We start from the raw sequence: 24,483 nt of genomic DNA on the forward strand, positions 1-24,483 counted from the left end.
GTGACCGTTCACATACTAAACCAGTAAGTAAGGTCGCAATGATTAGTATCAAAATATTACTTTTTTATGTTTTGAGTGAGAAAATTGGTTGCACTATGCAATATGGAATAATTGCGACCGTCAGGTCGCATTTACTACCAAAACCTCCACCGGCTGTCTGTCAGTCAGTCAGTCTGTCCGTCATGTCACACTTTTCCCCAACTCATATCTCCGCCACCGTTGCCCCAAGACATGGCAAACTTTGCACACACACTCCTTGCCTGCCAATCCACAACCTCCACCTCTCACGTCATACGGGCAGCCATAGTTACACCTGGAATGTTGAATCTCCATATATGGAGATAACCTACGCATCACACAAAGTCTGACCTCACCAGCCCATACTTGGCCACTTTATTCCCCACTGCTTGCTGGGAGCACTAGCTGAGTATCTTAAGATGGTTGGATATGATGATAAGCTATAAGCTTAGTTGATCCTGGCGATAAGGTCTGAGTCGAGGAATGCTCTCTTCCCTGGTGAGAATTGCCCCTTTATAAAGGGCTTGTTTGTGTATTGTATCACGCCACATCATCAGCTGTGGACTCTGTGATGTCATCGTATCTCCATATATGGCCATCTCCGTATATGGAGATATAAGTCGTCCATGCCCAAGTATGGGCTGGTGAGGTCAGACTTTGTGTGATGCGTAGGTTATCTCCATATATGGAGATTCAACATTCCAGGTGTAACTTTGCTACATGTCACTGCACTGTCAAGCTGACTCTTCTACAATAAACGCCATCTAAATGAATACGCCTGTCTGCTTTTTCATCACTCAGCCACTGTGCTCCCCACAACATAATCTGTGCTTGTCATATTTCAACACAACACCTATGTTACACATTTGCACCACCTACATAATGACATATCTCTGCCGACAGAAACACAACCATGTCACTGCTAAACCACACATTCTCTGGCCCAAACAATGCAATACATTTGCCACACACATCCCCCTACACACAGGAACCAATGCCACTTACAGCCCTCTTTTACATGTGACCTGACGGTCGCTTACCTCCCGATTAGGGAGTCTTACTGGTATTATAGTATTGGGTTGGGATGAATAGGATTAGGAATGTTGTGAATGGCTGAATTTTTAACAAACATGTTATGCATTTTCAAAATTGACATAATCCTTTTCCTTCTCTCCTCTCCTCTCCGCTCCTCTCCTCTCCTCTCCTCTCCTCTCCTCTCCTCTCCAGGAGGAGAACAGCCCCCCACGGACAGTGTCCACTGTCACTGGTAAGAACTCATACCATTCATACCGCTCGTCCATTACCGATGACTTTGTCTTATTTCTTTTTTGTTTTGCCACAAACATACAAAACAACAACAATACATGAAGAATGGTCTTGCTTGAGAGTATATGCTTAGTTTTTTTTTTAAATTAAATTAATAATGATGATGATAATAATGAGAAAAATTCAAGGAGATCCAAAATCTCCTTGAATTTTTGAGCAGACCCTTTAAAGATGGGGTGCCATGATCCCCCCCCCCCCCCCTCTAAAGCATGATTATCAGTTATTATGATTATACTAGGAGGAAGATTTTCCAGAAAAGTGTACAGAAAGAGTTAAAATTAGGTTTTTATTTGGCCACACCCACCAGTTCATTAAGTATGCCTGGTTGTCATGGTGGGTGGTGACCCAGCTGAAGTTAGCCACACCCACAGTGTTGGGTGAATAGTAAAAGGGGAGGGGTTGATTCTATGATGTAATTGTATCTGTGTTTTTGGACCGGCACTTTTGACCCACAAGGTGTCAGCCTCCAGGAAAAAACCCAAATACAAAGGGAATACATAATTGCTCATAACAACCACACCAGGGGGTCTAATGAAGTACTGTCAACCTCATAGACACAAGAAAAACAGAGAAAGTACACAACTATGGCACCGCCTCTTTAAGTGTAACCAATTCACTCTTTGTCAAGTCCAACCCCATGTCGTTCGGTTACTAGGTGGGACAACAAAGCCAGGGAAGAATATTTTTATAATGGAAGTGAATGGGAAAAAAGTCCCACCCCATGTTGTTTTCATAGCCTCATTATTGCTATTTAAAGTACCAAAAGAAAAGGGCAGTGATGTTAATAGGTTTTTAATGTAATGAGTCCCGGGACCCAAGAGGGGTCTTTCGGATGAGTCCCAGGGATATTTTATGGGTCCCACAAAAATTCAATGCGTCATGTCATTTTTGACAAAGTGCAGCATTTAAAGTTGTACCATGTAACTTTTTTTATAAAACAAATCTTAAAATTGTCCTAACTGTTAAATCGCTAAAGTTTTAGAACACCCACTCCGTTATTTTCAGCTTCTGAAGCCTTCTCTTTATATGTTTTCTTTGATCCTGGCCGTGGACCGGATTTCGCGCCAAAATGACGTAATCTGCATCATCTGTATACGTTGTGTATACGTTGCCCAATCACATCGCCGATCATGCACACATGGTACACTACCGGCCAATCACAGCTTATCTGCTCTGGTCTCCAGGAAGCGCCTCCGCTTGGCTACAGTGTTTACCATGGTGAAGGGTTTTAACCTCTTAATCCACAAATCCTGGCCAGAAAATTACGTTCTACCATGCGTTCTACCCCTCCACGGATTACTATCGGTCGCGGTGGTTTGCGGCGCCGCTCCGGTGGTCCGCGGCGGTGGTCCGCGACGACTCCGGCCGAAAAACGGCCGGAAAAAGCAATACCGCTACTGACCACTAGTTGAACTTACACAGTATAGCTTTAACTTGAATTGGTTATTATATGGTTATGTTCATCTTACGTAGAAATGTGTCTGAAAGAAATGAACCACAATTCCAAATCTTACAATTTTAATACTTCCAAATAGTCATGTGACGGTTTGATTTTTTTAATACCGAACCGGTAATATCGGATGTTGACCACTTGGGGGTGCAGATAGAAGCTTTTACCGAGTCGTCATAATGAACAGCCACATGTTATTTTATATACATCGATAATATATGGATCTTCTCAGTGAGATGATGTCTCCTGTTTGTACTGTTACTGCTTCTATGGAATGGGGGAAATGCTCTGCCGTGCTTGTGTTTGCTCTGCTGTACAGAGAACCAGTGGACTGGGTCAAAAACAGTGGATTGGGGTTGCTGGTAGATCGGCTACTTTTGTTTTGAACGGTTGATCATAGAGGGACGTGCCGCCCCTCTATGGATGCGGGAGGGCAAGGCACAGGCGGCCGCGGTAGTCCGCTGCCCCGGCGGACCACCAAATGGACGGCGCCGCCACGAAAACACTATAATCAATCAAACAGTTAGGCAGCCTAGGCTACATACATACTGTCTCAGATAGCATACATGCTAGGCTAGCTTGCTTCCTCCGTGTTGTAGTTGAGCCAATAAAGGTTATTTGACCATGTTCACCACAACGTTAATCGTCGCTATTGTTGTAAAGACGCTATGAAGACCTGTGTGGCTTCTAACACGTTGTCCAATGTCCACCACATCTATAAACAATAGCGCGTGTATCCAGTTGTTATTGAATGAAGAGGACAGGGGGAGAGGAGGCGGGTCGCTGTCTGAGCAGTGAGCAGTGAGCTGCAGTGTAGAGACGTGACGTCACTTTTCTGCGCCGTGCCATGCCATGCACGTTCTGTGGGGGAACCATTTTTGGTGTATCACCTAACACGCTGTGCCACTATGGTCAGAGAGCGGCCCGGTGCTACGCTAAAACTCAGGCACCCATTGAATTCTGTGACCATGCAGTGGCGCACAAAATGGCGTCGTGGATTCAAAACACAGACTGTCGTTAGTTTTATCGTCTGTTTTAAGACTTTCTACGCGGATGTCATTTGTGTTAACGTAGGGTAAAGTAGCATGCCTTCACCCATGAACAATGGTGGCGTCTGTGGACTTTTTAAAATATTTATTTTTTTCGCGACGTGGTAAATTATTTTAACGTGGACTCCAATGGAGGCAATGCGTCCGTGGGACCCCAGAACAATGACGTGAATGCGTCTCTAGGCAACGTGAATGCGTCAGAGACGCGTGACGCGCACGTAATGACGTCACTGAAAGGGAACAAAAAAGTACAGTATTCAAAAAAGAAAAAGGTGATCCAGGCACTCAAGTTTAAAAAGGAGGAACAGCTTTATTTCATAAAGTTAAAAAAGCCGACATGTTTCGACCAGAGACTGGTCATCATCAGGGCATGTACTGAAGAAATACAAAAAGGACACACTCTATATATAAACTGGGACTAGACAATCAAGGTGGGGGTGTCAATTGAGGTGGGGCCTGATTGTGTAATTACATCGAAATGCATGCAAATCAGTACACCTGCTTGCGTGTCAGACCAAGACATCCATGAGTCAGGTATATAGTCTATAGAAAAAACAACAACAAGGCCTCAATAAATGTACACGAATACAAAACATAATACACAATAAAGAAACATAATAATCAACATTTTTTACAAATAAAGAAAATAAAGAAAAGAATAACAAATCCACATTAAATCATAAAAAACACAATAAATCAATGTCCTCATTGAGACCAGTAGGGGTGAGAGCATCCAAGGAGTGAATCCAGAAAGATTCCCTCTGGTTCAACTTCCTTAGGCGATCACCCCCTCTTATGAGTGGTTTTATGTGTTCAATGCCTGTAATACGTAGGAGAGTGTCGTTATTGTTGTGGCATTGATTAAAGTGTCTGGCTATGGGGTAATTAAAGTTATTAGTACGAATAGCATATTTGTGTTCAGCCAGACGGTCACGGAGGCGGCGCTTAGTCCTGCCAACATAAAACACTTTGGGGCATGTGCATGTGAGACGATAAATAACATGAGTAGTATTACAATTAATAAAGTCGTTGATTTTGTATATTTTCTGTGTTTTCAAATCAGTAAATGTTTTTGACTGTAAAACATTGGCACAATGAGGACAGTTCATGCATTTAAACATTCCAAAAGGTTTGTTAAGCCATGTCTCCTTTTTAACAGGAGCTAGATGGCTGTGCATCAATTTATCTCTTAGGGTGGGAGCTCTTCTAAAAGAAAATACAGGAGGTTCTGGAAACACATCTCTGAGGGTGGGGTTGCTCTCAATGATAGCCCAATTAGTTTTTATAATGTGTTGGACAGTAGAGGCCACAGTACTGTACTGGCTAACAAAGAAAGGACGGGACTGTAAAGTAGCGGGCCTCCGTTTCTTTTTGGATAACAACGAGGCTCGATCAATACCGTAGGCTCTGTTACGTGCCTGAGTCACACAGCCCGATTTATAACCTCTCTCATTAAATCTGTTAGTCATATCAGTAGCTTTTTGTTCAAAATCAACAGGCATATCACAAATACGGCGTAGCCGTTGGAACTGCCCAAAGGGGATATTTTTTATGAGATGAGAAGGATGGAAAGAGTCAGCCCTCAGTAGTGTGTTTCGCGAAGTTTCTTTCCTATACAGGGTAGTATGGAGATTACCAGATTCATCTTTAAAGATAGTTAGATCAAGGAAATTAATACTTTGTTGCGAATACTCAATTGTCAGTCTAATGTTATCATTTAAGGAATTGAGATACCTGTGAAACTCCAGGAGTTGCGTCTCAGAACCATTAAATATCAGCAACAAATCATCAATATACCTGCCAAAAAAAGTAATGCAGTTAAACCAAGGATTAGTTGGATTTAAAACAAACATTTCTTCCCAGTAGCCCAAATAAAGGCAAGCATAATTAGGGGAAAAACATGAGCCCATAGGTACACCAATCTGTTGTTTATAAATTTCGTCTGTAAACATGAACACGTTATTATGTAAAATCCAATCAGTTAAAGAAATAATAAAGTCAGTGGGGGGCGAAGAGTCCAAAGGTCTATCTGAGAGAAAATGTGTCAAAGCCTGCAAGCCATCATTATGGTCTATATTGGTGTAAAGAGACTCCACATCCATAGTAACCAGATAATTAGTATGACAATTAGTGAGTTCTGAGAGTTTATTTAACACATCCGTGGTGTCTTCTATGAAAGATGGGAGTTTCTTAACAAAAGGCTTAATGTAAGAATCAATAAATTTAGAAGCAGGTTCCGTTAAGGTACCGTTTCCAGAGATAATAGGACGGCCTGGGGGATTGTTAAACGTCTGCTTGTGTATTTTTGGGAGTAAATAAAAAAAATCCCTAAAAAAGTACAGTAGTTACATTGCAAAACAGGGGGTTTCCCCCCCAAAATACATGTTTTAATTAGTTTAATCCACTGAAACAGGCAGAGAAGAGAAAGAGCGCTGTGCATCTTGGGTGACTCACAATGACTCGCCATTAAATTAAAGGGCTAATGTATTGAGCTGACTTTTTCCATCCTAGGACATCCTCTTACTGAGGCAACAGCCGACAGCCTGGCCCAGCACAAGAAGGAGAGAGCCCGCAAGCATCCCTGTAAAACCCAGTAAAGGTGTGTACAGCCCTTACTGGTGCCCATATATGGAGAAATCTGTAGGACCCATATTGACCATCTGTTTGCCTGTGTCCATTTATGCCCATATATGGAGATATCTGTATCTGTCTGTCTGCCTCCATATATGGGAAAAAATATCGTTTTTTTCTCTGATTTAACTAATTTTTCTACTGTAAAAAATTGTTAAAAACTCTTAAAAACTGTTCTGCACAGCGGCGGAACCATTTTAGCCTTAATATATGGGTTAATTTATAGCATGATGTTTTTCTTACCTATTTGGGAGAAAGTTCTGTCACTCTCACAGTGAGACACACACCAGCCTGCAGGCTGCCGTGCGTCGCACAGGCTGACGCACTGCAGCTTATTATGTCCAGCTGTATGTCCAGTTGTAAAGTTATTTTATTCATATTAAGCAGCTGTCAAAACCTGTCTGTTTACTGTTATGAGCTGAATAAATCCTTCGCGCTTAATGAGAACCCAGTCTCTGCATCAGAGACCAGTGGTTGGTCACTTTTAGACGCCCACATCTCCCACAGCGAATGACATCATTCATTTGCCAGATTGACAGTTCGACGACGAATGAGAACACATTTATTTGCATCGCGGGTCGCAGATCATTTTGGCCATTGTCAGGCTGACTTTGTTTACATCCCTCTTCTATTCTTTTACTTGGATTGATAATGGATGTAAACAAAGTTAATCTTTTTTATAAAATATTTTTGAAACTACTATTACTTTTATTTTAGCGTTTTTCAAGAAAACGTTGACTCCTTTAAGTGGTACTGGATAAATGCAGCTCCGCAAATAAAAGGTGACTTGATGACAGAGGATGATTTCACGATAAATGTAATCTCCAGGATACCATTATCGTGTGTGTTTTTTAATCACGATAATAAACGATAATGGCGATTATCGTCCCATCCCTAACAAATATTTTTTCTTTTTTGTGAAATAAACTTCGCCTTCCATTGCCTTCATCTTGTTTGACATAAGCCTGTCACCATTATTACACAATCGTCAAAAACAAAAACACAATTAAATCGTTAATCGCAATTATTTGAGTGACAATTAATATTTTTCAACAATGGTTTTATTGAAATAACCACACCTGGTTACAGATGGACGGCTTTTTTGCATGTGCTACGTGCATGCATAGTGTGTCTGTTAATTAATTTGACACATACACCAATACCTCATTTCAAGCCGCCTTCGTCGATATGTATACCTCGCATGTTGATACCTCGATATCAATAACTTTTCGATATATTGCCCATGCAGCCTTAATGGTGACAGCCCTATTCACGATATTCCTGGCCATTCTATGGAGGCTGCCATTTTCCTTTTACAGAGGGCGCTGGAGCATTTTTAAACATCTTTTCACTTCCTCCCAAGTCGAAGAACAAGAGATCCCAAGGAAGTGACAGGGAATTGTCTGTTGCCAGATATTGCCAGAGACAAGCGGCCAGGTCTATGAATAATAAGCCCAATAGAATTAACTAGGTTCAGTTTTACTACTTTACATTTACATTTGAAAATAGCAGATCAGCAAGCTCACAATGTGTCACATTGTGAAACATTGTGAGCTTGTATATTTGCTATTTAAAAAATATAGAGGAAAGAAAAAACGAAAATAATTTGAATATTTTTGAAACATTTTAACAACACAAATCTGTGTGGCGGTCCCTGGCACCACATATTTTCAGATGGGGGTCTGCGACTGTGGACAAATCTGTTAATCTGGGGTCCTTGATATGAAAAGATTTGGGAACCACTGTTTTAAAAAATATTAGAAAGTAAGCCCAATAAACAATGACACCAATTGCTTATTATAAGCAGACATGGCAACACCGGTTCATTCAGAGCCAAGAGCCCAGAGCGCCTCTACTGACACTTTAATGCAAGGACACAGGAAACCAAATGATGTTTTTTATTTTCTTTCAGGATATGAACAGGAAGCCGGGGGCGGGGCCAGGAATATCGTGAATAGTCTGACGTGGAGGTTTGGTCTTGTTTTTACAGGAGCGGCGGTGCCTGAATACCCAGCACACTGCCAGGGTGACGCCTTACCCGTACCACCGACCCACCGATCCAAGCGCTATGGCGATACACAATCTTATCACAATTCTTTTTCATGTTGGGTTTTTATGGTTATTTTTCAAGTTACTTACAGTACAGTACAACCACCTTACAAGGTAACAAAAAGTTGCTCTTGTGCTCACAGCCCCAGGCTGCCGTGGCCTCTCATTTAGAAAGGTGTTCAATGTATAGAAAGTGTTCAATATTTCTCTTGTTTTTATTTAGGCCTAGAATTATTGACTGCTTTAACTATTGAAAAATAGCAGATATACAAGCTCACAGCGCGGCACTCGGTGCCGCGCTGCGAGCTTGTAGATCTGCTATTTTTGAAGAATCGTGAAAATTAGGATTTTTACCCGATTCTATAAGTGTCTTTTGAATCCTTCTAAGATTTTTTGAAAAACCTATGTTTCTATGTCAGCAATCTGGCCAGCCATTGTCAAAGGAAAGGTCCTTTTCACTTAACTGGAGCTCAGTTAGTCTGTTCTGGAGAGACTACTATGTCAGTGGTTCTCAAACCTTTTCATGTGAAGGACTGCCATCTCAACATATTTAGTTCCGGGGACCACCCAGAAGCAACATTTTAGTTACAAACCTTCGCTTTGAAAGTATAGTCTAGTATAGTCAAAGATTTGCACACATTTTCACGACTTTTTCAAAATTAGCAGATCTACAAGCTTGCAGTGCGGCGCTGCGAGCTTGTATATCTGCTATTTTTCACTGGTTAAAGCATTCAATAATTCTAGGCCTAAATGGGTTTAAGTGTGAAATATTTCTCTTGTTTTAAAGTGTTCAATATTTTCAAGATGTCGTTCAATATTTCTGTAAAAAAAAATCCCAACGTACCAATGGCGCTTAAACCAATCGCAGCCCAGCGAAACGTTTTATTATCAGTTTTTTGGCTATTTGAGCTGTATTTTTATTATTTTTATTATTATTTTTTGTTTGTTAATATAATAAATGTGGAATTGCGTGATATTATCCCATGCTCATTATCTCTGTGGTTTGTACTGGGTAAACAACACGTTATTCTCATGCTCCTACTGTATAGACTATAGACCTCTCTAGTTTGTAAACAACACTTTGTTTAGGTATAAAGTCCCATTTTTTATTCTATAGATTTTTAGGAATAGGTATAGGTTTTGACACCGTTTTACTGAGGTTAAGGTTAGGAATAAGTTTAGTTTTAACTGTTTAGGCATAGTTTACAGAAGTCAATCAATCAAAAGGCATAAACTATCAGCCCAGGCGAGTTTCTTTCCGGCAACTCTTCTGATATTTGTAAAATGTTGTTCACTACAGTCCGAGGAGAGCAGGTCATCAAAGGCGGCATCAAAGAAGCAACATTTGAGTTACAAATGTTCGCTTAAAAAATACATATATTCAAAGATTTGCACACATTTTCACGACTTTTCAAAAATACAGTAGCAGATCTACTAGCTTGATCGCAGCGCGGCACTCTGTGCTGCACTGTGAGCTTGTAGGGCCTTAAGTATAAAATAATTAAGGCCCCGCCACCTTAGGCCCTAGTAACTCAGTCCCACTTTTCCCCCCCTTGTGACGCCCCTGCGGATGATGAGCCATCCAAGGAGTGGGTTATGACCAGATCCTCCACCCGATACACGTCTTATCTTTCTATTGAATGGCCTCCTTTTCAAAATTGTCATACCCTAGATATCGGCCAGTAGTCAACTACTGGACTACCAGGAGTTTCAAGTAGACCCTTATCACCCACTGATTTGGATGATACAATGTTAACATATGCAAGACAAGCACAGCCCCTGTGCGGTCACGTGACCATGACAACAATGGCCGACGTCATTCTTTTTTATTCAGATTTATTATACTTTATTATACTTTTAAGGACGTTACGGCACTTAAAATATTTTTGTATCACTTCCAGACAGAAATGGACATCTTATATTTGAAGTGCATGGACTTTGTATGCACACAACGTTTTTACGTCATTATTTTATTATGATTTATTATACTTTTAAAGACGTTTCGGCTCTTAAAGCATTTTGTTAGCATTTCCAGACAGAAATGGACGTCTTATACGTTGTTGTTTACACGTTATATTAACAACACAACGTTTATTATTTCACTAGCTTGTCTAGTTTATATGGGTTGCTATGACAACATGGATCCGTACCAGACGTCATATCCGTTTCCGTTCTGGCCCTGCTCTCGCGTTGCCAGAAGACTACTCTATGGTCTGACCAGTGTCCTGTCCTCGCGAGAACACTGGATACAACAACAAGTTGATCGAGCACAAACGTGTCGTCTTGCAAACAAAGTTTACTTTATCCATTTATCATAACTTCTCAAAGCCAAAGGTAAGCCCTCATGTATGCATGTATTTAAAATGAACGTTATACACCACGAAAATGATAGAACCAGGCCATGGTGTTATTGTTAATCTGCTGTAGTCTTTAACTGCTAAACTAAAGCAAAGCTAAGCTAACTTAGCTCAGCACAGCACAATGCATTGTGAGAGAGCTTAATGTTAAAATGGGCAATTTTCAGCCGCCTTATCTGGCATGCCGCATGTGCAATGTTTTATTTTATACATAACAAGCTTCTTGGACGTTCTTTTAGACCACGGTCCACTTAGCCTGCATCAAGGCTGCTGCTACCACCACAGTGGTACTGGTTCTCAACCTTTTCAGGCTGCGTCCCACAAAATAATCATATTTTAACTGGAGAGCCCCAGACGAGCATTAAGAGTTGAGGTATTACATTTTGTTAGCCCTGAAACATGACGGTCGTAGGATTGACATGGTTCTGGGCAAACATTCACCTCATTACAACTCTGACTGGGAGTCTGGGAGATAGATGGAATATTATCTGAGTTTAATGATAGTTATAACAATGTCCTGCCAATCCAAATATGTCAGAATGCTGATGTGGTGTCATTAAAACTAATGTTGACATTGCATACTGACTATCTAGAAAATAAAAACATGGCACTTCATTGACCCCTGCTATATACACTTAAAATCTATGTTGGTTGAGAACCACTGATCTAAAGGGCAAGCTACAGCTACACCAACCTCAACAGGCTTAAGGGCACAAGTTCAAGCCAAGGTCTGCCCTTTGGAAATAATAATGGCAGTCCTACAAGCTCATAACGCTTTGATAAATGTCAGTGAGACTCAGAGAAAATGTAGCAGGCAACTTTTTAAATTAACTATCATTTATAATAGACCATCAGGAAACACATCATTTGAGTTGTTGTGAGCTTGTAGATCTGGCATTTTTGGCAAATGTCCCATCTAGAATAGGGACGCTAGGGTTCAAGTGAAAGAAATAAAAGTAATAATTGCTGTCCTGTATGAAGCTTGAGGATCTGTTCTTTTAGTTTTCAACTTTATTCATATCAAGGTCCATTATTAATTGGAGCATTTGAGCCATGAAACACCATTTAGCTTCTCAGACCCAAAACTAAAACGACATTTTGTTGTTGTTGGAAAAGATTTTTAATTCCATGGTGTATTGATGTTGAAACATTCTACAATAGTGTAGACTTCTTGTGAATTAAGTAATGCTGATGTTTAAAGGGCCATTTCACCTCTGGGACAACCCGATCTTATTTTATTGTTGTTACTTGTTTGGGACACGATCAACATTTTGTGTTTTTATATTTGGTTTTACACTTTTAAGAGTTGACAATTTTCCATCTTTAGCTGGGGACCACCTGGAATCTCTTCAAGGACCACTGGTGGTCCCTGGAACACTGGTTGAAAACCACCAGTATACTACATAGTACAAAATAGACTACATTCAGTTGGCTTAAAGTCAAATTAGTTCCCACTGTGTTCCAATGTGTCAGTAGAAAAAACAATGTCTCAGTATTTGGTCAGTATTATTTAAGAACGCTATACAGTACATATTGGCCTCTGATTTTGCACTCTGAATGAATGCATTTGTTTGTAGTATAATAAGTGATGGGGATTTGTTATTTGTTTCTTGTTATAATAGGTGAACATGGTCAGATTTCAGATCTCCAGGCCGTTCATAAAAGTTCAACAGATTCCAATCAGGGGAAGAAGGTCAAGGACATACAGGAGCTACACAAGAACAGGCCATGAAGCTACCAGACACTCCCAGGAGCTACCAGAGGCAGATACACCCAGACCCAGCTTCTTTTCACCAACAGAAAATGCGAGTGACGGCGGCCAATGCTCAGCCAACACCAGTCATAAAGAGAGCATTGCTACTGTGGAGGCATGGCAACGTGTGCGGCAAATACTCCTAGGTAACTTTTTTTTATTAGCACACGACTGCTAACTATTTAAGTATTACTATGTGTATTATGATGAGATAGCGCTGAGATACTTTGTTGCACTGACTGTTTGGACACTTTATTTGTTTGGTACTTTAGTTTGCCTTTGTTCTGTAATACTGATGCTTACCTTACCTGTAACTCTGTATCCTTAACTGCTGTGTTGCCTCTGGGAAACTGATTTCCCCCTTGCTTGGGAAAATAAAGGTATCTATCTATCCATCTTAGGTGTGAGTGCAGAGCTCCTTTGCCCACCAGAAGAGGCAGCCTGCCTAGTTTGCAGTGTTTCCCTCACTGTTGAAAGTCAGCTGTGGCAATGCAGCGACTGTGGGAGTGAAGCTTACTTCTGTTCGGTCTGTGTGAAGAAAGTCCATCAGAGCACTGCTGTGGTGCATGTGCTAGAAAGATGGGAGGTTTGTATCACTCAGAAATGAGAATAAATGTTATTGTCACATAACAGGCTTTCAGGTGTAAAGAATTGGGTGAAATATTCTTGTCACCCTCTTGGAAATATATGTGAATCCATTTTGTTGCCTCCAGATTTGCAGGACATTTCAACAAACACAAATGACTGTGTTGACAGGACAGACAGGCAGGCACTCTTGACTGTACTAGTGATTCTACTGTTTGGTCAAGGCACCTGTTAAGCAGGGAGAGTAAAGGTTGTTGCACACTGCTGTGCTTTTTCAGACGAATATAGGAGCAAATGTCGGATCACATAAATAAAGAAATCAACCTCACGTTATGTCAATCACTTTTGCACACTGCTGCACATTTCGTATTTATTTTGGGACCACTGGGTCCCTTCCTTGCTCCCAGTTAAACTGCACTGTCAGGTGAAAAGAAGCAGCTAATGACTTGTGTATTGGAGGATGCACTCTGTCTACACTCTGGACAACTGTAGGAGTCAGTAGTGATAAGGGACTACTTGGGTAATTATTGAATTGACATAACTAACGGTATGAGCCTGACATACTTCTGTGTAAATGTTGTCAAAGATAAAATGAGAAGGGCCTCGTTTTGCCCTCAGTCCTATCATCATGATATCTTTATCAGGCATTTTTATTTATTTTGAAAATAGACGATCTACAAGCCAAAATGTGTCGCTGTAGACTGACTATTGTCGCCTATGTTTCTCAAAATTAATATAAATGCATAACATAAGGCATAAGACTTCTCTTCTGTGACTATAAATATTATTCTTACTTGTTGTGATTTATTTTTCATTAAGGCTGGAGAATTCCAACCAAAGATTCCGGATGACTTTAGTTGGATGTGGTCTAGGAAGGATGGCCACCAATGCCAAAGTACATATGACCGTCTACTTAGCGTTTTTGACTCTCAAGGTGTGTATATATGTCATAAAGTAGTCATATCCCCCCTGTATAAGGAGGACAATAATGAAAAACTGATATGTAGGCAACAACACATCACACCTGTTCTTCTGTATGTCATATTCTAGGAAGATGTCATGACGTCACGATCCAGTTCTGTGCGTGCGAAACAGAAGTTGCGACGCTCATCCGTTTCAGCCTTTGGCCGGCAACCCCAAAGAGGCCCCAAAGTGCCATTTCACTGAAGCTGATGGACATGATCACCAGGTTGCAACTCGAGTGTGGTGCCTCTCTGAAGGCTATATGTGCAGCCATACAGTCTTCGTCTCTGTCTTCCAAGGTTTGCTTGATAGTGGCCTTTATCTATACGATTATTCTTTTACAATCTCAAGCTTCTTATTTGAAAAATACATTTTAATAGTGACAGCCCTGTTGTGAATACGAATGTTTGCATTACAGTGCCAGGACCTCTACCGCCGCCTTGCGAAAGAGTCATACGAGGAATACAGGCACATGAGATTCCAGTTATCAATACTGCGCCATCTGGGGCCTGATATCACTGATGGGACACAGTGTCCTGTTTGTCCACAAGTATGTTTTGTTAAATTAAGAATGTTTGTTTATCGTTGTATTTGGCTTTTATTAATGGGTTACAGAACCCTTGTAAATGGTAAATGGTGCATTTATATAGCGCTTTTATCCAAAGCGCTTTACATAGATTGTGCATTACATTCACACACCAGTGAAGGAGTAAACCATGCAAGGCACCAACCTACTCACTGGGAGCAATTAGGGGTTCAGAGTCTTGCCCAAGGACCCTTCGACATTAACTCAGGGGGAGCCCGGATTCGAACTAGGAACCCTTTGGGAACCCTTCGTGCTCTAATAACGGCTTCTCTACCCCTGAGCTATGCCGCCCCTTGAGCGCTTTAATGTTCTCAGTCAACATAACACATGAAACAAACTAACAGGTGCAACTAGAACAAATACAGATAACAGTCTGGATTTTGTCATGACAATTAATTTGAATTTCCTCTATTTGAAATAACTTCTGTGCTGTTGAGTTATATACTAGACAATGAGATCAAGTTATACAATACCGGTAATTGTTTTATTCAAACATCCCATGTAGTAATTAATTTGAAATTCATCACTAACACATACCTATTGTCATAATTTAACCCCAATTTATTGTAGAAAAATGGAACTCTGGTTCTAGCTGCAGATGGGCTGTTTGGTCTTCCTCGAAAGAAGTCATCTGGAAGAAGTTTTGAGGGACCCAAACACTTCAACAGATTCTTTTCTCCACAAGATGATGTTGACAAATTTGTGAGCAAAGAGCAGGAGCAGGATACATCTGAGGAGGTAGAGTATGACTTAGATAATTTGTAGGGGTGTAACGATACATTGTAAAAGCGATTCGATACATATCACGATACATGGTTGACGATACGATACATGGACGATATTGGTTCATTCATGACGATACGATACGATTCGATTTAATTATTTAAAATCGATATAGTAACTATTTAGCAAAGACATTAAATCTGTGTGAAAGGTGTGGATAGTGCAGGTTTTTAAGGGAAACATGTATTATTATGGATATAAATAAGTAAACACTGTGATTATCTGCCAAATACATGGACATTGTTTATTGACAAACCTGCACCTTGACATGAACCCAGAGATAACACACATTTATCGATAGAAAAAGTAATTAAACCCCTCCTTTCTTCTTAAAAATGCTAAATACAATGCACAAGTAGGTAGTATCGATACAATCGATTCTTTGCATTGCCGATTCGATACGATACAAAATAAAACGATACGATTCGATTTTAGCTGTTTTAATTTCGATATACTTCGATTTTTTAAGTTAAAAACGATATTTCTATACAGTTACTATATCGTTACACCCCTAATAATTTGCTGCCTCTTTAAAGTGATTTATTCTCAATTCAAGGCTATCCATGATATTTTGTGATAATAATTCTTGTACTTTGCACACTTTACAGGGTTGTGCCAACTTTCAAGCTGGTAGTGCCCTGAGGTCCAAAGTCAAAACCGCCAAATTGGATGAAACTGGGGTGTTTGGTATCGCTTGTAAACATGAACACCCACGGCGGTTTCTGAGTCTTAAGAGAGGCGAGAGGTACAGCAAATCTCCTTGATGTGTCCAAATCAAAGTGCATTAAAATATCAACATTCAGCTCACATTTAGATTTTTTTCTCTAGCCTTTCGAACGCTGTCTTCCTCATAAAAGAGCTGCAAGAAGATCTGGGGAAGAACAAAAAACTTGTCTTCATGTATGACATTGGATGCAAGTTGAAGCCTCATTTAGAGGTAATCCATTCTGCATGTTTGTTTGATCTTTGCTTTATAATAGCTCAACATAGTGAAAACCTCTACAGTACATTTTGTGTATGGCTTCAGTAATGCAGTATTCTTTTTTTTTCCCCACTTGTTCTTCTTTCAGAAGCATTACCCTGATCTTCTGACAAAAACAACATATGTTGTTCCTGCATTCCATGTGTATTTCCTTATCAAAGTCTATTGCAATTTTTCACAGATAAAATAACTTGAATATTTATTTCTGGCATTGGCTCTGTTTTCCAGGTTTCCCACAGCTGTAGAAATGTGGAGGGTGCAGGCTTAAGCGATGGGGAGCAGTTAGAACGCCTCTGGTCATTCCTACGGCGCTTTGGCAAAATCACCAAGGAAATGACGCCGTCCCACAGAGTTGACCTGTTAACTGATGCCCTGCTGCACTACAGCTCGAAGACCAGAAAGAGCCAAGGTGATGAAGGATTGTAGTATGCATTTCACTCTCTATCTCCCTCTGGTCTTAGATACAGTATGCACATACTTAAATTGTTGTACACCAGTAAGACTCCCTAATCGGGAGATAAGCGACCGTAGGTGGCTTATCTCCACAAATAGGGCAAAAATTTGTTTTTCCAAAATCTTCCTGATCCATGTTGATGACATGAGTGTAGACATGCTGTGTAGTGATATTCGTGATTTTAGGGCAAAAACTGTAGGAGCAGTGTCCAAAAATGTGTTTTAAAAATCGGCCTGAAGGTGGCGCTACAATAGGGCCATGTGAGAAATGAGGGGTGGGGTCTCCGCGTTGCCTTGGCGGACGAATAGGTACCGGCCCCGGCTCTCCCGGACGCTCCTAGCCCGAGTTACGGCATTTTATGTGCGCTGCAGTGGCAGGGGGTCCTCCACTGGGGGCGCCACCACTTTTGCATCCGTTCTGGAGCACCAGGAGTCGGTGGTCCCCGGGAATTCCCCGTGAGCAGCCCCGTTGGGGTGGTCGTTTGGTCATTTTTGCACATTTGGTCATTTTTTACATCTGGGGGTCCCCCAGGGACCCCCGGGGGTCCTTGGAGGTTGTAGTTTGGCAGGCAAGGAGTGTGTGTGTAAAATCTGGCATGGATCGGGTCCACGGGTGCGGAGATATAAGCAGGGAAAAAGTGTGACGGACTCACTCACTGACTGACTGACTGACTCAGCCACGGACAGCCGGTGGAGGTTTCTACAGTAAGTAGCTCCCTACGGTCGCAATTAAACATTTTGGCATCATTTTTTTTTATGCCTTTATTGATAGGACAGTAGACTGACAGGAAATAGGGAGAGAGATGGGGAATGACATGTGGCAAAGGTCGTCCGGATCAGGAATCGAACCGGCGACGCCAGCAGGTATCATAGCCGAGTATGTGGTATGCGCCTTGACCACCAGGCCAGCGGGCGCCCCATTTTGGCATCATTTTTAAAAGGATTCTGTGGCATTTCTGACAATTGTGCCACAGGTCAGATACAGTAACCTTTACAAAGTATTCATATGAATTGAATTAATAGAGTGGCTACAACAGCACAAGAGATCGAGAGCAAGATCTCTCAACCTCATTTCTGTACTTGACATGAGAATAATCAGAAACCTGGATCAGAATGTAACTGTTGCACATGTATTACACATGTGACAACCGTGCTTGTTTGGCTTTTATGATGCATCTGGTGAACAGAAACCTGTATATGCATACCAAAAAGCGAAGTACTTGGACTACTCTATAAACTACATATTTTTGAATATTCAGCGGTTGGACCCCCTATTCACAGTATATCCACCTAGTATTTTCTTTACCATAAACTTGTCCTGCATACTGTTCATTCTAATATTCGCTTCATCCCCTAAGTGTGTTCAGTTGTTGTGAAAACAAATGGGTAAATGATGTCCTTTTTCTCATTTTAAAGCAAAAGCCCTGCGTCTCAAAGCTGAAAAAAACAATTCAGTTGAAGACGAAGCGAAAAGGGAAATGGCTGAACTCATGAAACAGACAGGTACAATCCTATTCTTTTCAAAGATTGGCATTGTCATGGGTATGGGATTTGGGAGTGCTCGTTTGTCATTTAAGAACTAATGGGTTTAATCTGGCTGCTCCAATAAACACTTAGACGTGATGTGTTTGTGGGAGGAAAGCAGGCGGGGAGGGTGTTCTGTTGCTGCACTAGTGATACCTACAGGTTGGCCCGGGTGCCTGTGCAGTGGAACTGAGAACAATAGATAGTACTTCCGCAAGCAAAATTATCTCCAGGTGAAACTCCTTGCTGTCTGGTGAAAGGTAGTGGTGATATTGCATGTATCGGAGGAGACACTTGATTGTTGTGCTTCCCCCAGGAGCAGGTGTAGGAGTTTCTGTAGCAATAGAAGCATACCAAGTCAAATGCATTAAGTGTTGAATAAGAACGTGTGTGTGTGTGTGTGTGTGTGTGTGTGTGTGTGTGTGTGTGTGTGTGTGTGTGTGTGTGTGTGTGTGTGTGTGTGTGTGTGTGTGTGTGTGTGTGTGTGTGTGTGTGTGTGTGTGTGTGTGTGTGTGTGTGTGTGTGAGATTATTAATATTTTATCTTTTGATTGAAAGGCCTCACAGAGCTGGATGTACAGCAGTGGGCAGAGCAGTACAAAACTGGGTCACAGAAGTCTATTGAATGGACCTGGGAAGAAGATTATGTGCAAAAATTAGTGGAGCACCAAGAACTGTGAGTTTGTGCTGCAAATCATGTTTCATTGATGTCATACATGTTCCATATTGAAGTCCTTCCTTCGTGATGGCTCGAACTGTTCTGATGTGGTCATAACTGTGACAATATTACAAATATAGCTATGTGTAGTCTAGTACCATAAATGGCCTAAAAATTACCATGGACTTGAAATGGCTGACGTACAGCTGAACAGGTCTTGACATTTCTTTGAATTATTTTTTACAGAGAAAGCTTGAACAGCGTGTCTAGATGTAATCCTGACCTCTCCACACGTTTGGCAAAGTAAGTGTGTGTGTGTGTGTGTGTGCGTGTGCGTGCGTGCGTGCGTGCGCGTGCGTGCGTTTTAATGGTTCCTAGTAACTTTGGAACCATTGGAAAGCCAATGTTCATTTATGCATGTTGCGGCAAACCAGCTTCCCAAGCAGTGTATATAGGGCACCTGGGGCTGTGTATCTCCCCATAGGATTCGACTCTCAGACTGCCATGCCATTAAGAGACCTTTTCCCTAATTTGACATATAATCTTTATTTCAGAAAGTAAGTCCTGTGCCCACAAATAACATAACAAATACAATAACATAAGAAATGCACCAATGGAGGTGCAATAGTATTATAATAGTGCAATCCCACCTAATCAGCAGCAGGCTGCTGAGCCAGTGCTTGGGCATCCTGGACGTGACTTGGAAAAGGCTCTTCATATGTTTTGTTTACGCCATGCTGTTTGACACTTCCAGGTGCTAGGCCTACATAAAGTTGAACATGAGTTGCCTTAACATTGCCTTACAAGTGGGCACACCAACAGAAGAGAACAACAGACTGGAACTATGCTACCTAGGAACAAAGAAGTAACCTATGGCATTGTTGTATGCCACTTTTGCATATAGATGAGTCGTATACAGGGGGGTAACATAATGCTAACAGTGCAGATTTTAACAGATCACATGGAAAATCTTTCAACCATGATGCTGCTTTTTCTATGGGAATTATATATAATAACTAGTCCTTAACCGTTCAAACATATGGGCTCCGAATTATGAGCAGAGTTTGGGTTATGAGCTGTGCACAGTATATGAGGGATTGAATGAAGTCTCAGAATTAATGTTGGAGAACCCAGACGTATCGGTGCGGTCAGTCATCGCAAAATGTTGGCACTGTTTAGTATCAGTATGTCAGGTATATCAGACAGACATTCGGTTGTTTATTGGTAGGATGTCATGTCCTTTGCCATTCTGTGTGCTCTCTTAACTGTTGTTGCATTACATGGGCAAAGAATGACTAAGCCAATGACTGATCTGAGAAACAGATTTGACCAGAGCCCCTCTGTTCTCAAGGCCCCTTTCCTGGAGAGGGGAACAACATAAGATCTCTTGAGGTTTGGATCTGAACAGACATGTGTTATAGTGGGATCCAGTCAGGAAATATGTAGGGTTAGATGTAGTGTTTGTGAGGTTAGGTTTAGGCATAGTGAAGTTAAAGTGAAGTTAAATGTTCACGTTTAGACAGAATCGAACCGAAGTGCCTGCAAAAAAGGGAGGCCCATGGAGACGGGCCTCACTCTCAGAGGTCCCCAGTTATCCCATATACCCCTTGTACTATGGGTATATTTGTATAACTTGTTCAACCTCTTAACTTGGGATACAGTTACTTTCTTTTCTTGTTTTATACTGCCTGGTTGATTAGAGTTGGATACTGAGTTTTTCACTCTGTTACCGTACACATCACTTTCAGGTTGGAGAAGAAACTGCTGTCTGTTGAGCGGAAACAACGTCTTCGTGAAAGATGGAGTCTGACGGCTGAACCCTGTTTGCCACTACTTGGCATCATTGAAGAAAAACAACGACAGCACTCACTGCAGGCAATCTACAACCTTGTGTTGGAGCGCAAGTTTCTTTGTGGCCTTGTGAGGAAATACGCAGGTGAGAAAATATATCAATTGTTTTTTAGTTTTTTTTTATATATTCTTTTTTAATGAAACGATTATAAACATGTATGAATACTTTGTTTTGCAGATGGACAAAAGATTGCCATCCGACTCTCAAAGAAGATCACCACGCTCGGTCACAAAATCAAACGGAAGCTTAACGACTTCAACACCTGCACAAGAGCAGCCAACCAGCCAGTCCAGTACCATGAAGTACTGCAGCTCGACAACCCCATCTGGTCAACCATGGTCAACTCCACCAACGATGTGGAAATGTCAGTTAAGCAGAGACTGTTTGTTTTGATGAACACTGCGAAAAGGGCTGCTGAAGAGAAGACTTACCTGGCAGAGGACTGCCTGTCGGGAAAGAGCTTCTACGAGAAGCAAATCCAAGAGCTGGACAAATGCCTCCTACCAGACACCTTGCAGTCAGTGTCATCTCGACAGGACAAAGGGGCAAATGCCGCTTTGCTGAGCAAGAGAAGGGAGTTTTCAGGCCATCTCACAGAATTTGACACTCTTCTCAGTACATTGGATCAGGATGTCCTGGATAAGGTTGTGTACAGCTCTGACTCTGACATTAGTTCAGACTCTGACACAGACTCTGACGAGGAGGAGGAGGCGGCGCATACTTCGACTCAGTAACATGTTTAGTATCATGGTAGGTCAGGCCTAGGGGTTGAGACTAAGGTCTGAGAGGCACTAGCCTGTCGGGCAAGTACAGCTCATGTTCTACTTGCCCAAAGGTCATGCCCACTTGCCCTGCGTAGGGATGGAAATCGGAATCGGCCAATATCAAAGATTGGCAGGTATGATCTTAAAGCGGCCGAATCGGTGACCAGCAGGTCACTGACATAAATACCGGTTTTATGCCAATTGTGTCTATGGCACTGCACAGCATGATGCTCTGGTCCTGTGACTAAAGTAAACATTAGCAATTAGCAGCCAGTCTACTTGGTGGCAGCCTACAGAATACAGATGGTGCTGATTATCTTTGCAATGTAAGGATATATTCCATAATCCAGTGTCAATGTCGTCTCCAAAAAGAAGGGGGGGAAAAAAAGCATGCGTCAAGGGATGGGTATCGTCTGCGATACTTTTAATGGTATAGATTGCATGACGTCGATACTATCGGGTATCGGTTCACGTAAAAACGAACGATACCTCGTTTCGATACTCTGGAACGCACCCCTGGCCGGTCGCATCTGTAACAGTTGGGCTACAGAGTTTAATGACTGCTTTAGTAGGCTACACTCGTTACTGTGGAAAATAGCCGACAATAGCCTATAATGTTTATTATTATGATGATTATCCAACGTCTATACTCTCCGCTCAGCCACACTGTGTGATCATCATCATCACCTCTGCTGCGGTAGACTAAAAAGTATCGAATATGGTATCAAAAAGGGTATCGTATCGATTCCCAGGTATCGAAAAAGGTATCGTAACGATTCAAAGGTGAACGATACCCATCCCTACGTCACCTGCTTTCCTCCTGCCTAGTCCAGACGGTCATATTAGACTGGATATTGTCTGTGATTTTTGATATTGTACTATTGTGATTGATTTGGCATTAGTGTTCTTCTAGCTTATTGGTACTCAAATTGAAGTATGTCTTGGCCTGAAAAAAGGGTATTGGAGCAACCCTATTTTCTAGTTCTTAGCTAAAGAAATCAGTATCGGAAGAATCGGTTTAGGCAGGTCAGACCTTCATAAAACCGGTGGATCGGTATCGGCCAAGAATTTTGCAATCGGTCCATCTCTACTTGCCCGATTTAATCATCCCTTATAAAATGATTTTAATTACCACTCAATTTAACACTTATTTCTTTACTTTCTGGGGCTGTGCGATAAAAATGTCATACCTCAATACCTCCAAATCCAATAGAGAGTATGCGCATGCATAAAGTGAATGGCATATCAAGTGGCAAAATCAGTGGCAATGTGAGTTTATTGCCATTTTAACATAATTTAATGCAATCAGACAGGGCTTTTCTGATTGGATGTATGGGCTGTTAAAGCCAGAAAGTATGTTTTTGGCGTTCCCGCATGACTTCGGGTATGATGATGATGTCACGTGCATACCCTCTATACCGACAGTGCATGCATAGCTATGATTGAATATGTCTATGGTTTCATACGTTATTTTATATTTTTAAGTGGCAACAGTAAAAACAAAACATTTAATGTAAACAGTGCTCTTATTTTACATTCCACAGAGACATTCCTAAGGGCATGCTGGCCACGTTCAGGTGTTTAGACAGATATCTGGTGTTGTGTTTATAGACTGTCAAATGAGCACTTGCCCGGTCGGGCAACCTGAAAGCCAACTTCACCTGATTTACCGTGGGCTAGCCTCAATGTCAATGCCTGCTCATGTTATGTTAATCATGTTTGCACACATGTTTTGTTATTTTTTGGACCAGGTTTGATTTTCTGATTTTTGCAACTGTCGCTAATGGGGTCTTTTTGGGGGGGCTTCTTTTTTCTATTATAAATTCAATTGATTATCCATTGAGTTTTCACCTGATTGACTGTATTTTGTTTGCTAAGAGCTGGAGAGGGGTTAAACCAATACTCAAAATATAGATCTCAGAAAATAATCACATACAGCACGTTATGAGTACCATTGAGTGTACTGTATGTACTTTTGCACTAACCTAAAAGCCTGTGTGCTAGTCCTTATTGCCACACGACACGTCCAAGTAAGAATGAAGCTTAACCCATCTAAACCTGGTGCTACCTATAAATTGTTAAGGTATCTGCAGCGTTTTTTTGTGTTTGTTTCAAGCATTTTAAGGCTTTCTGAAACCTTTAGGTTTTACAAACTTTGTATATGACTTCATGTGAGGTTTAACAGCTGTTTAAATTGTAGGTATGCTTTTCCCCACTGGTACGCTAAGATTCTTTTGCACATGCAATGTGCACATGTACGTTTTCATGTAAATGTAATAAAAATACTGTGCAATGTACAATGTTGACAATTTGCATTTCATCTCTAAACGCTGTTAACATGAATGTGTTTGACTTGATACTTTATATTTCTATCCCATTACATTACTTTAGACTCCCTTCTATCAAGCACCTGGATCAGGATGTCTGTTAATGAGTGCATACTGCATAGCATTGTTTGGTTTAATGTATCAATGTTACCTTAGGTCATCCATGGCCCCCACCTTCACTTAATGCGGGCTGTAGGTAAATATCGGAATACTGAACATTATTGATCTCAGCTGTTACAATTCCAAACATGCAAACACACCCGCTTTATTTACTTTAATCTATATTAGTAGTTGAATGACAAGCATAGTAGTATTAAACTATTAAGTCTTTGTTCATAAAGTTAACATAAGTATAACTAAATGCATTTTAAATT

The 24,483-nt window shown here is 41.1% G+C and overlaps 1 protein-coding gene across 1 annotated transcript; it reads left to right on the top strand.

Annotated features, from left to right (window-relative positions):
• The first annotated feature begins 10,770 nt into the window (after positions 1-10,770).
• On the top strand, positions 10,771-24,336 carry LOC308292662 (uncharacterized protein). Its single transcript, XM_080735060.1, has 16 exons — positions 10,771-10,857; positions 12,503-12,779; positions 13,035-13,219; positions 14,038-14,152; positions 14,269-14,480; positions 14,600-14,731; positions 15,338-15,505; positions 16,159-16,295; positions 16,379-16,487; positions 16,621-16,674; positions 16,761-16,941; positions 18,402-18,488; positions 19,067-19,184; positions 19,413-19,469; positions 20,915-21,102; positions 21,196-24,336. Exons 2-16 carry the CDS (start codon positions 12,509-12,511, stop codon positions 21,750-21,752), a joined length of 2,571 nt encoding a protein of 856 aa, XP_080591186.1. The 5' UTR covers positions 10,771-10,857; positions 12,503-12,508; the 3' UTR covers positions 21,753-24,336.
• The last annotated feature ends 147 nt before the right edge of the window (positions 24,337-24,483 follow it).

This window comes from Nannobrachium achirus, assembly GCF_963921795.1.
Source record: "Nannobrachium achirus genome assembly, chromosome: 10".
Taxonomy (NCBI): domain Eukaryota; kingdom Metazoa; phylum Chordata; class Actinopteri; order Myctophiformes; family Myctophidae; genus Nannobrachium; species Nannobrachium achirus.